Genomic DNA, 11,721 nt, shown 5'->3' on the forward strand with positions numbered 1-11,721 from the left:
AGTTCCAAAGGCTGCATTATTTCAGAAGTGGAAATGGAAAGAATGCGTATTGTCTTGAATTGGATTTCGGAAAGATTTGACGATGCAGGCTATAAAAAGCCCTGACGGTGCAGAAGTGCTTTTTACTGGCCTCATTTAAATAAAAATGCAACAAGCGAAGCCACATCACAGAGTCTGTGGTCTTGGACAAAAGGGTGAGTCAGAGACGGTCAAGGTGAGAATTCAAAGAGCTGCTGTCTCCGCACACTGAATGGAAAAAAAGATGCGGCCAGTTCTGTATCATTTCCTTCCTGGTCTCGCCTTCAATGAGAACTCAAAATAGGATGCCCAACGTTGGGGGAGTTTTTGAAATACCGCAGGCTGGGTTTGCGCTGACGGGGGAACTTAAAGGAAATGCAAGAGTAAGAATGAGCGCTGCAGAGCTGGGCGGATGTCACCTATATGACAGGATGCGTTTGTATAGCATCCCTCAGCATGGTCCCAGAGGGCTTTGCAAAATGATCTCTCTACTGCAACTGAGAGCCAACGGGGAGTGTACGGTCTCAGAGGGCAGGGAACAGGCTCCGGAGCCTTTCCCTTCGAAGGCCTTGTCTAGAGCTGGCTGGGGATGTTCCAACGAAAAGATTTTTCTATGGAAAATGCTGATTTGTCCAAACCGAAGCTGTTCGCGGGAAAAGTTTGGTTTCAACGAATCTCCCAGTTAGAAACGTGGGAGGAAAGAACAGTTTTGAAATTGCCAGAACATTTTGACGTTTTCTAAATGAAGAGTTTCATTTTTCAGTTCAACGTCACTTTTTGTTTCAAAATTTCAGTTGATTTATACGAGAAAAAAGGTCAAAGCGGGGTGGGGGCGGGGGAGGACAAAATTGAAATTTCTATTGACCCAATATGAAAAAAAATTCAGATATTAGTTTGCTATTTTTTTTTTGAGATTTCAAGTTTTCATCCCAATTCCGGGTGGGGGAAAAAATGTCAAAAATCTTGAAAACTCTCACAGAATGGGAAAAACATTTCCCACCGAGTTCTAACCTTGTCTACAAACCAAAGCTGTCTTGCTTTAACTATACCAGTATAGTTAGATCAGTACAACTCCCCTTGTCTCGATGTAGTTATACTGATATAAAACTGCTGATCACACTACAGCTCCTTTCCATATGGAAAGGGAAATTAGCTATCTTGATATAAGGCATCTTTATACCGGTATAACTGTACCCACACTGTTGGCTGTACTGGCATAACTATTCTGGTAAGAAATCACACTGCTAACCAACATATTTATACCAGTGTAACTTTTAAATGTAGACCAGGCCTATGTCAGAGGTTCAAATCCAGTTGTCATTTTGATGGCCTACGCGAAAGGTTGTAGGACTCAAACTAAAACTGCTCAGAGCCTGCACCTGTCCACTTGGCATTTACTTGTTTGTAGTCAGGGCAACGAAACCAAGACATGGAAACAGAACTCCCATCTCCCCCCAGCTATGGGCCCTGCAGCTCAGGGTTGAGACTGAGGGGGAGAAGTTTGCCATGCTGATGTATGGACTGACAATCAGAAGACTCCAATCTCCAAGACTGTCAAATTCTCTCTTCTTAGCGGCACTAAAGTCACTTTTTAAATTAAAAATAGAAAGCAGCAGAGAGTAAATGCATCTTGAATTTAATTCTAAAAGCTGCAATGCACTGACAGCTCAGAGGGAGCCGGCAACTCCAATGCAAAGGTCTCCTGCAGCCCAATTGATCCATCCCGGTATAGAGTCGGGGCACATTAATGGCCATAGACAGCCTCAGCTCTGTGCATGAAACTCCCTCTGACATGAATGGGATCTGGGTTATATAAGTACAGGTATTTGATCCTACAGACACTAGGGCAAAGGTATTCCATTGAACTCAATAGTGTTAGATACCCAAAACCCTTTAGAGGAGCTGGGCCTACGAACATATAATGATGAATTAATAAACCAGGCCGTGAATATTAACGAAGGCTGATTTTTAGAAATGCTTTTCTGCTCACGTTCACTTCATTTGGAGACGTGGATGCGCTGAAAAACAGGTCCTAAGGAGTTTAAAACCAGAAAGAACTAATACTTCCCTTTACTTCTCCTGGGGCTTTCACTTTAAAGTGCATTCCCTTTCATCTTCTATTAGACTGTTTCACTTTTTGCCCCCTGCCTTTTACATATGTGTTGTTTTTAAATTCAGTAGGAAGGTTGCTGGCTCATCTGGTGTTTAAGCAAGGCTGGAGCTCAGCGCCCTGAAATGTTTGTTCGTTTCAACCACAAGTTGCGATCATTGGTGGGTTAGTTATTTTTTATTCAGAGGGTTAATTGGATTGCCAATTCTGGGCGCTGCAATGAAATGTGATTCTACCACAGTGACACCTTGTGGCTGAATGGAAATTTAAGCCGGGCGACTGCTAACAAAAAATCCAGGGAGCCATACATACCCCATTAAAAATAGTATTGCCAATCCCAAGCATTCAAAAATCATGTCAGGTCAGGCTCCTCAAAATCATGCATTGGCTTAAAAATCATGAGATTTTAAAAAAGAACCACTGTGGGGTTCTTTTCATGTGCTTTCTGGTGTCGTAGCCTTTAGGGTTCATATTTTCACATTTCAGACATGAGGGTGAGAAACTTATTTTTGTAAAAAAAAAATGAAAGCTGAAATTCTCACATAGTAACTTGATTCTAGGAGCTGGGGCTTTAAGAAAAGCACCCATTAAGCTCTGTAAGAAATATAATAAATAATCACACATTATTAGTTATTATTATTTGTGTAGTGGCAGCACCTAGGGGCTCCAATCTGGGGTCAGGACTCCACGGTGCTAGGTGCTGTACAAACACAGAACAAAAATAAAAGAGCCCCAGCAAGCCCATTAGAAGGATTTTGTCTCACGCCCATTTGTCTCCATGCTGTGCCTCGATCCGGTGGATACTGTTTAAGGGTGTGTGGATTTTTTGGGGGGGAGGAATGACTCTCCCCAAAACCCTGGAATTGGGGGGCGTTCAGCCCCAGATCCAAACTTTGCAACTTGAGTTTTCTGTGCATTTTTCACTAAGACATTAGCAAAACCCCTGCCCTGCCCAGTCCAGTCGAGCCCTGCCCTGCCCTGCCCAGCCCTGCCCAGTCCAGCCCAAGCCCAGCCCTGCCCTGGTCGGAGGATGCAGCATTCTGGGCATGCTCCGCTCTGAGCATCCGCGCGCCCACGCGGCCTCTTGCGCCTGTGGCCACGCCCATATAAAACTACAACTCCCGCCATGCCGTGGGGCGGGGCGGTTGAGCGGTGCTGGCGACAACCTAGCCCGGGGGCACGCGCCCCGCCTCCGCCTCCGCCCCCGCCCCGCCCATTGGTCAGCCAGGCCACGTCAATCCGCTGGAGGCGGGGCCCACTGCCGGGCTTTGTCGTCCCCTGCTCGGCTTCCGTAGCGGGAGGGAACGCAGGTGCTGCAGCCGGCGGCTCCTAGCTAGGGGTAGCTGTGGGGCGGCCTGACCCCAACTCTCCCGGGCCCCAGAGCCTGCCACCCCCAGCCTCTCTCCCCAGTCCTGACCCCCCCCCCCCACAGCCCCTCCTCCCTCTCCTGGGCCCCAGAGCCTGACCCCCCCACAGCCCCTCCCCCAGTCCTGGACCCCCAGAGCCTGACCCCCCCAGCCCCTCCTCCCAGCCCTGGACCCCCAGAGCCTGCCCGTCCCGCCCCCCTCCAGCCCCGAAGCCTGATCCCCGCCTCGCTCTGAGCCTCCCCCCCAGCTTGACCCCCCCACACCCAGTCCTGGGCCCCAGAACCTGACGCCCCCCCTCCCCACCCCCCGCAGCCATGGGGGCCACCGTGTTCTTCGGCTGTACGTTCGTGGCCTTCGGCCCGGCCTTCTCCCTCTTCCTGCTCACCGTGGCCGGGGACCCGCTCCGGGTCATCATCCTGGTGGCGGGGTGAGTCTGGGGCTGGGGCCAGCCTCCCCCCGGGGAAGAGCTGCCTGGGGGGCGGGGAGTTGGTAATAGGGACGTCTCGTGTGGGGGCTGGGTACTGGGGGCAGAGGGGGCTCCCCCATGGAAGATGCTAGGGCTGGGTGAATCAAGGGGGGACCCTTGGTGAGGAGGTGCAGGGAACCCCCCCTCCCACGTGATCCACCTGGCGGTGGGGTGGGTCCATACTGGGCATCCCCTCTGGGGTAGGGGCTGGACTTGTCTGGGGTCCCACTCAGGGGGTGTGTTGAGGTGGAGGTGCTAGAGACCGCTGGGGGGGACCTCTTGGGTGATCATACTGGCAGCTGGGGGTGGGGACTCATTGGGATAGGGGGTTGTTAGGGACCCCATCAGCTTGATCGTCCTGCGGGTTGGAGAACTTGTAGGGGTGATCACATGGGGGAGGTCGGGGGCGAGATGAAGGTTGCCCCTCTCTCTGGGTTAGCCTGGGGTTTGCCTGCGGGCACTTGGGAAGTCTTGTTTGTATTGTCTCTGGGTGAAGACCTGGGCTAGGCTGAGTCTCCCCCATTCCAGGCAGAGTGAGACTTTAACTTTTTAGCACCTTTTGGAAAGTGGAAAACTAACCCTGCGTTTCCTGGCTTCTCACCTTTTCTTTTCTGCCTTTCGGACGTAACTCTGAACATTCTTGGGAGGATTAAGTTGCCCCCCCACGTCTCCGGGTTTCCCAGCAATTTGAGTTCCTGGACTTCAACTCTCGTGTTCTAGAAGGGACACAATGGCCACATGGCTGCAACCTTATCTGCACCTTAGCCATGTAATCTGTGTACCAACCGTACAGGCTGGGTGAGACATCTCCGATTGGTGCCAAACAGCAGCTCCTGAGCTACGGAGCAAGCGTGGTCCGGATTTAAACCACCTTTGCTCAAATCTTTGCAGCTCTAAAGTCCACGCAGTGCTCAGTGTTTGCACTGTACTATTGTGCAGGATCTCTTTGGGGTGGGGGTTCGGATTGCTTGGCTGCTTTAGCTGCTGTGCAGTGTTGTATGTTGTGCTCTTAAAGAGCCGGTTACGTGTGTCTCTTGGCTGCAGGCTGACCCTGTAATACAATGTCCCACGGTGAGTCTCTGGCAGCTGGGATTGAACATTGGACCAATGGGTAGAAAACCATGAGGCTCTACTGCCTGAATTAAAAGACCCACATTGGAGCAGGCTCATAAATGGCCCTGCCACCACGAGGGGGTGATAGAGCGCCCCACCAAGTGGATGGGGGTTACAGGCGCCTCGTGACAAATGGACATTTATTATTTGCAAAAAATTATATTGAAACCTTTCTTAAGACCCCCCCAGTATTTGCTCCTCTGTGTTGACTGTTGCAGGATTGCAGCTACCAGTCAATCAGTAACGACACCTGGTGATGCCCATGAGTCAGAAACAGCGTGAGGTGTTTGCTGCTTATGGAAGGGAGTTGGAGCAGCCCAGATCGATGGTTGTAGTGATCCATTTCTCACCGCAGGGATGGGCCTGGGAAGGGGAGACATGTTCTTGAACCTTCCCCATTTTACAGAGAGGAAGTGCTTTGCCCAGAGTTGTTGAGCGAGTCAGTGTCAGCTCTAGGAGTAGAACCTAGGCCAAACACTTCCTTCTTGCCCCCTGCCTGGGAGAAGCATGTCTCTCACAAGCATGATCAAGTGTGGTATGAGATGATAAAACTTCCCTTACTGAGCGCATGACCCACAGGGAAACTGCTGCAGTGACCACGCACGTCTTCGCTTGTTTCCCATTTCTCTCTCTCTCTCTCTGACAGGGCGTTTTTCTGGCTAGTGTCCCTGCTGCTGGCCTCTTTGATCTGGTTCATTTCAGTGCAGCTCAGCAACCGGGAGGACTCCAGGCTGCAGTATGGCCTCCTGGTCTTTGGGGCCGCGGTGTCGGTGCTGCTGCAGGAGGCGTTTCGATTTGCCTACTTCAAGCTACTCAAGTAAGAGCACCCCTCTAGGAGCAGACTGTTTCCCCCTGTGTGAAATGGGGCCCGTGAGGCTGCCCTCCTGGGTGAGATCTGCTGATGAAAAGCACTAGATAAGAACTAGGCATTATTATTAGAAACCGTGGATGGCACCTGATCGTCGAACCCACTCCCAAGTGTGTTGCCCCCCCGTCTCTTGTAGATATGATCAATTAGCTGCTCTTTTTCTCTGCCACTTGCTTGATCAATACCACCTCCCCCTGTATGCCGCCAGCCCCCCTTCCAGTACATCTCCTGCTTCAAACCCATCGGCCGTTCTCTTCTTTCTCTGCCCCCCAGGAAAGCCGACGAGGGCTTGGCGACGCTCAGTGAGGATGGGCAGTCTCCCATCTCCCTCAAGCAGATGGCCTATGGTGAGTAAGCTGCTGGGCAAGAGCCCGTGCTTCCCCTCCCCCCGTGTAAATGACTGACCCCTCCACGCACCGTTTCGGCCGTGCCCTGCAGCAGGTCTAGGGTGCCCAGAGACCACGGTGATGGGGGCGATATAAGAATTGGAACAGAGCAGCCGGGCGCTGCTGACTCTGTGTGGCAATCGCTGGCTGGCAGTCACGCTTCCCTCTGTTAACTTCTGCCACTTGCCAGTAGCCTTGGCGCGCACTGAAGATGCATCTTCCTCCCCTCCCTGCCCCAGAACGCATTGGGCACAGCCCTGTGATGCGCTGAATTCTCCAGGCATCTCCGGATGATAAGTCTGTCTCCTCGCCTCCTGGGAGAGCAGGGGTAACGTGGAAGATGCTGGGGAACTCCCTCGCACTTGTCAAAGGAGTCCAAACCTCATTGTGGTGCTTCGCGCAGCCACTGGTAACTTCAGCGCTGTTGGTCAATATCCTCTTCCTCCTCCTAGTATCGGGGCTGTCCTTCGGGATCATCAGTGGGGTCTTCTCGGTCATTAACATCCTGGCGGACTCCATAGGGCCGGGCATCGTAGGGATCCACGGGGATTCGCCTTATTACTTCATCACGTCAGGTAAGGCAGGAGCCCCTGTGCGCTTGGGAATGATGGGGCCGCTCCTGTCCTGATGCCGTTTATTGGGTTGGGCTCGGAGCCCAGGTCAAACGCAGCAGGAGGAACCAGCTTTCCCTCTGGCTGTAGAAGATCAGATGCACCCAGAACCAGAGGAGACTGTTGGGGTGTGATGCAAGGCTGCCCCGTCCCTTCCTGTCAGCCAAGAGCTAAATATATCACCACAGCAGCATCCATCTTGGGCAGCAGTGCTATCTACTGGTTAGAGCAGGAAACTGGGAGTCTAGAGCGCCATTTATCAGGGGGCAGCCGTGTTAGTCTGTATCTACAAAAACAACAAGGAGTCTGGTGGCACCTTAAAGACTAACAGATTTATTTGGGCATAAGCTTTCGTGGGTAAAAACCTCACTTCTTCGGATGCGTAGAGACTATGCACCAGACTCCTTGTTGTTTTTTTTAGAGCGCCATTGTTAATCCTGGCCACGTTGAAGTAAACGGTACACCTCCTTTTGACTTCAGTGGGGTTCTAGTCACGGCTCTGCCACTGATCATTGTGTGACCTTAGGCCCTCACTAAAAATGTGGCTCCCTGCTGGTGGGGCTCTGAATCTTGATGACTAGCAAGTGTCTTGAGAGCCCTGGATGAAAGGGGCTAGAAGAGGGTTATCATTACGTAGCCTGGAGGAACCGCTTGTGGCTACAGCTGTGAATCCTTCTTCCAAATGAGATGTGACACCTAGGCCCTCATTGTTTAGGGTCGCTAATGATCCCCATAAAGACCGGGATGTTAGCCTCAAATTGATCCCCTTTCCCAACTTCAGATTCCACTGGAGAAACGATTCCCACCTCCTCCTATAAAAGCTTATTGTGTGGGATGGCTGCGGGGCTCCACTCCAGAGGTGGCTGCATTTCAGTAGCCATGCACAAACCGGTCTGCAAAATGCTTCGGGATCCTCCACGTGGAAAGGTGTTATAGAAGTGGGGAGACTGTGGTAAAGTTGCTGTTGTGAAGGTTTGGGGTGCTGACACCGCACTGGTCTGACCCCCCCCCTCTCTCGCCTCCTAGCATTCCTGACCATGGCCGTCGTCTTCCTACACACGTTCTGGGGGGTGATCTTCTTTGACGCCTGCGAGAGGCGGCGGTATTGGTCCCTGGCGCTGGTGGTGGCCAGTCACCTCATCACATCCGGGTTGGTGAGTGGGGCTGAAGTCGTGCTGGATAGAGAGAGGTGATCGGATCCGACAGGGATGGCCGGCAGTGTGGGGATGGCTGGCTGGCACTACCCTGGGCTTTGGGGGGAGGGTGGGAGCCGGGAGGAGTGGGAAATGGGATAGTCCGGGCTGCAGCAACAGTGCTACAGAGTACACTTGTCTTCTGAAATGCCACAAAAGCTCATTCAGGGCTAGTCACTCCCTGTTCTGCCCCTCCTCCTGCGGCAGCTGATCCTGACGTGCTTGTGAGGAGATGGGGCTGGAGGGGGCTTAAGCAGTGTTAATAAAGGACTTAGGGATCCCGAAAGCCCCTTGCAAGGGGCTCTGTATTATCCACTAAGCTCCGCATGATGAAACTGCTGGGCAGAAGTTGCAGCAGGGATCAGCATCGCTCTGCTTGGGGGAGCGGATGCTGCCCATCTCCCCCGCCCCCAAAGACTTAGATGTGATGGCGTGGAGCAGAGTGCCTGGACCGGGGGCAGTCGCTGGGACCGGGTGCCAGGGCTCTGCAAGCAGACGGAAGGCAGTGGCACTTCTGACCTCGCTCTCCCTCCATCTCTCCTAGACGTTCCTGAATCCCTGGTACCAAGCCAGCCTCATCCCCATTTACATCATCACCATCTCCATGGGCGTCTGGGCCTTCTTCACGGCCGGCGGCTCCTTGCACAACGTCCTCGCCTGCCTCTCCTGTAAGGATCTAGCTGGGGGGGCGGGGGGGGGGGCAATACCACATTCGCTGAAAGTGCTGGATGGTGGCACTAATCCACTCGGGAGACTCCCTTGGCCTAAGGGTGCTGTGGGGGGCAGTGGCACATGGACAGCAGCCGCTCCCAGCTGGCCGGGTGCACACAACACCCACCTAATGACCCGCTCCAGAAAGATTGGCTCGAAATGATGCAAGCTAGGAAGGCCTCTGTGACCCTGATCCTGCTTGGCCTGCAGGGGGAGGGGGAAGCGAGTGGGATGGGATTAGCCAGGGATTTCCACTAGATCCGGGACTGCTCCACCCCTGATGTCTGGTGGGGGAGGGCTATTCCCCCGGAGCACAGGCTCTCTTGTGGTAGAGACTCCCAGCCAGGCGCTGGGGTTGGGATTGCACAGATGCTGCTCCATCACTAACCGTCTAAATGCAGTGATGGGGAAACAGCCCTGGTAGGTCCAAGTCATCCCCCTGCCCCACGAGCCAATAGAGAACACGCAGCCACAGCCCTGGCCCTGCGAGACATTCGCTCTCCGTTGGCTGCTCAGTCCTTGCTCTCGCAGCTGAGACCCCCAGCAAGGAGACTGGTGTGGGCCACGTAGTGCCGGTGATGTCCACCACGGAGCAACCTGCTAGGGCACAGACTGCGGCTGATCGCAAGCCTCCTGCGGAAGCTGGGTTCGAACCTGTGAGCCAGAGGTAGAAGGGTATAAAACCTTTAAGCCACCCAAGCTACTTCACGTGTTCTCCATTGCTGTCTGGCTCAGCCAGGCCCCCCGCTGCCGGGGACTACCTGAGTTACTGACCTTTGCCCTTCCCTTGCAGGTAAACAGGAGGAAGACAACCGAGTGATGGTGTACTCTGCGCTGCAGGTCCCCGTCGAGGACTGAGCCCCTCCTCAGGCCGGCACCTGCCTGCCAGAGACATCCAGGGAAAACCAATACCCCAAGTGCCCTGTTCTCTGCAGCTGGGAGCAGCCTGGGACACCCCCTCCCCGTGGCAGGAGCTGGGGCATGGGACTCGGAGCCTGTCAGAGCAGCTCACCCTGCTCATGGGGCTGGGCCGCTGCGCTGGTGGAGGCGTGGCTGGGATTGCGAGGCTGAGTCCTGTGGCGCCCTGGCGGTCTCTGTGCTGTGGATTCAGGGGCCTGGGGCACCGCCGGACTTTTTCCCTCCTGTCAGCTGCAAAGGACTGAAGCTCTGACCGGGCCTCTCGGACTCGAACCTGCCCAGAATTGGGCTCATGGCGGGTCTTGCAAACTCTGCCACCCCCTCCCTGTACGAACGCGCTGCCCACTTCGGAGGCGAATTGTCCCGCGGCTCCTCTGTCTGACTGGGGCTGCAGCAGAGGGACTGGAAAGTCCTGTCCGGAAGCACTGACGCCCGTCGCTTTTGAAATGGTCCTTTATTGGCATCTATTTCTCTGGATCTCTATTGATACCGTAGGGTCTGGGTTAGCGGAGCAGCGAGCCCATCTGGCTGCCCACCCCCTGCCCTGGGGCCACGAAGGGCCCTCTGAGCCGTGCCCCAGGGTTTGTGGTAGTGAGGACACCTGTGGCTTTTCTGTGTTTGCTGCGGCGCCAGTGTGACCGGCTCAGCTGGGAACTCGCCTGCCGGCAAAGGTTGGCCTGTTTTGGGGAAGGCTTAGCTGGAACGGAACTCTAAAAGGATGGGGTGCGCTCCCCCCCGAGGTGCAACCAACCCTGCTAACTTCCGTCCAGTGACAGCTGGGTGAGGGCGCCCCCTGCAGAGTTAGTGAGCCCAAGATCCCTGGGTGATGGTCTAGAAACTCGACAGCATTCTGTCCTTGGGCTCCTCCCCAGCAAGGCATGCATGTCTCAGCCTGAGAGACCTGCCCCATTGCAGCGTAGCCTGGCAAGGGGGCTGAGCGTTAACGTGGCTGCCCCCCACGAGAGAGCTGTGCTCCTAGCTACGTGTAGGAAGCATCTGGGAAAAAGGTAGGCGTGCATCCTGTGTCGCTCCCAGGCACCCCCTACTGGGAGGTCATGCAGCAGCCACGGGGGTGCAGCGTGCAAGTCATGCCCCAGAATGGAGGGGAAGGATCTGATTTAGGGGGCGCTGCTGCAGAACGGCTTTCAGTATTGCTGGCTCTGCACGGGCTAATCTGTAGCAGGCACTGCCCAGCTATTGGCAATACCATGCGGCAGCTCGTCTCCAGAGAACCAGATGCTTCTGATGCTGTGGAAGAGGGCCGAACGGTGCTGCTTTGTTCAGGGGCTAAAAGGGTTGCCTCGCAAACCTCACCCCGGAGACTCCCTGAGGGTGGAGAGCAGCGACAGGCCGGTCGCTGTCTGCTACAAGAAGTTGAAAATCTCAGTGTGTGTTTGTTTTTTCCCCTAAGTTTGGGAGAAGATTCACTACATGTCTGTAAAATCGGGATTTTTAAAAATATTTTTTTGATTCAGAGTAAAATCCTTTTAATAGAGACGCTGTGATGACTAATAAAGCCTTCTTTTGTAATGGGGCGGGAGTGAGACCTGGTGTTTCCTTCTGGCCACGTCTGGGGTAAATCCACTTATTTTAGGGGGGTGGGGGGAGATTGTATCCCTCCCTTGGGAATCTCCACTAAGGGCCACCCACTGTCATAGCAGTTGGGATCAGGGCCCTGCACAGCCACTCTGTGAGATATAGGGTGTCTCGATATTTAGGCGTTTGTCCCGATACTTCGCGGCACTCCGCTTTTTTTTTTTTTTGGCTCTGCTGGCGACCCCCCCATGTGTCCCGGTAGTTTCTTCCTCTCATCTGGTCACCCTAGTGAGATAGGCCCTGCCCTGAAGAGCTCCCAGTCTAAATAAACTGGGGGAGGAGAGGAAACTGAGGCACAGAGTTGAAGTGACTTGCCCAAGATCATGTGGCAGGTCGGTGGCAGAGTTGGGAATAGAACCCAACT

At 54.0% G+C, this 11,721-nt stretch overlaps 1 protein-coding gene across 2 annotated transcripts; it reads left to right on the forward strand.

Moving 5' to 3' along the window:
* The first annotated feature begins 3,809 nt into the window (after window positions 1-3,809).
* APH1A (aph-1 homolog A, gamma-secretase subunit) lies at window positions 3,810-11,294 on the forward strand. Of its 2 annotated transcripts, XM_065420171.1 has the most exons (7): window positions 3,810-3,922; window positions 5,721-5,891; window positions 6,216-6,289; window positions 6,781-6,903; window positions 7,966-8,093; window positions 8,677-8,800; window positions 9,637-11,294. In XM_065420171.1, the coding sequence occupies exons 1-7, from the start codon at window positions 3,810-3,812 to the stop codon at window positions 9,699-9,701; spliced, it is 798 nt and encodes a 265-aa protein (XP_065276243.1). In that variant the 3' UTR covers window positions 9,702-11,294. The 2 variants fall into 2 exon arrangements, with proteins under 2 accessions (XP_065276243.1, XP_065276244.1); XM_065420172.1 differs by lacking the exon at window positions 6,216-6,289 and having other exon boundaries at window positions 5,857-5,891.
* The last annotated feature ends 427 nt before the right edge of the window (window positions 11,295-11,721 follow it).

This window comes from Emys orbicularis, chromosome 20, assembly GCF_028017835.1.
Source record: "Emys orbicularis isolate rEmyOrb1 chromosome 20, rEmyOrb1.hap1, whole genome shotgun sequence".
NCBI lineage: Eukaryota > Metazoa > Chordata > Testudines > Emydidae > Emys > Emys orbicularis.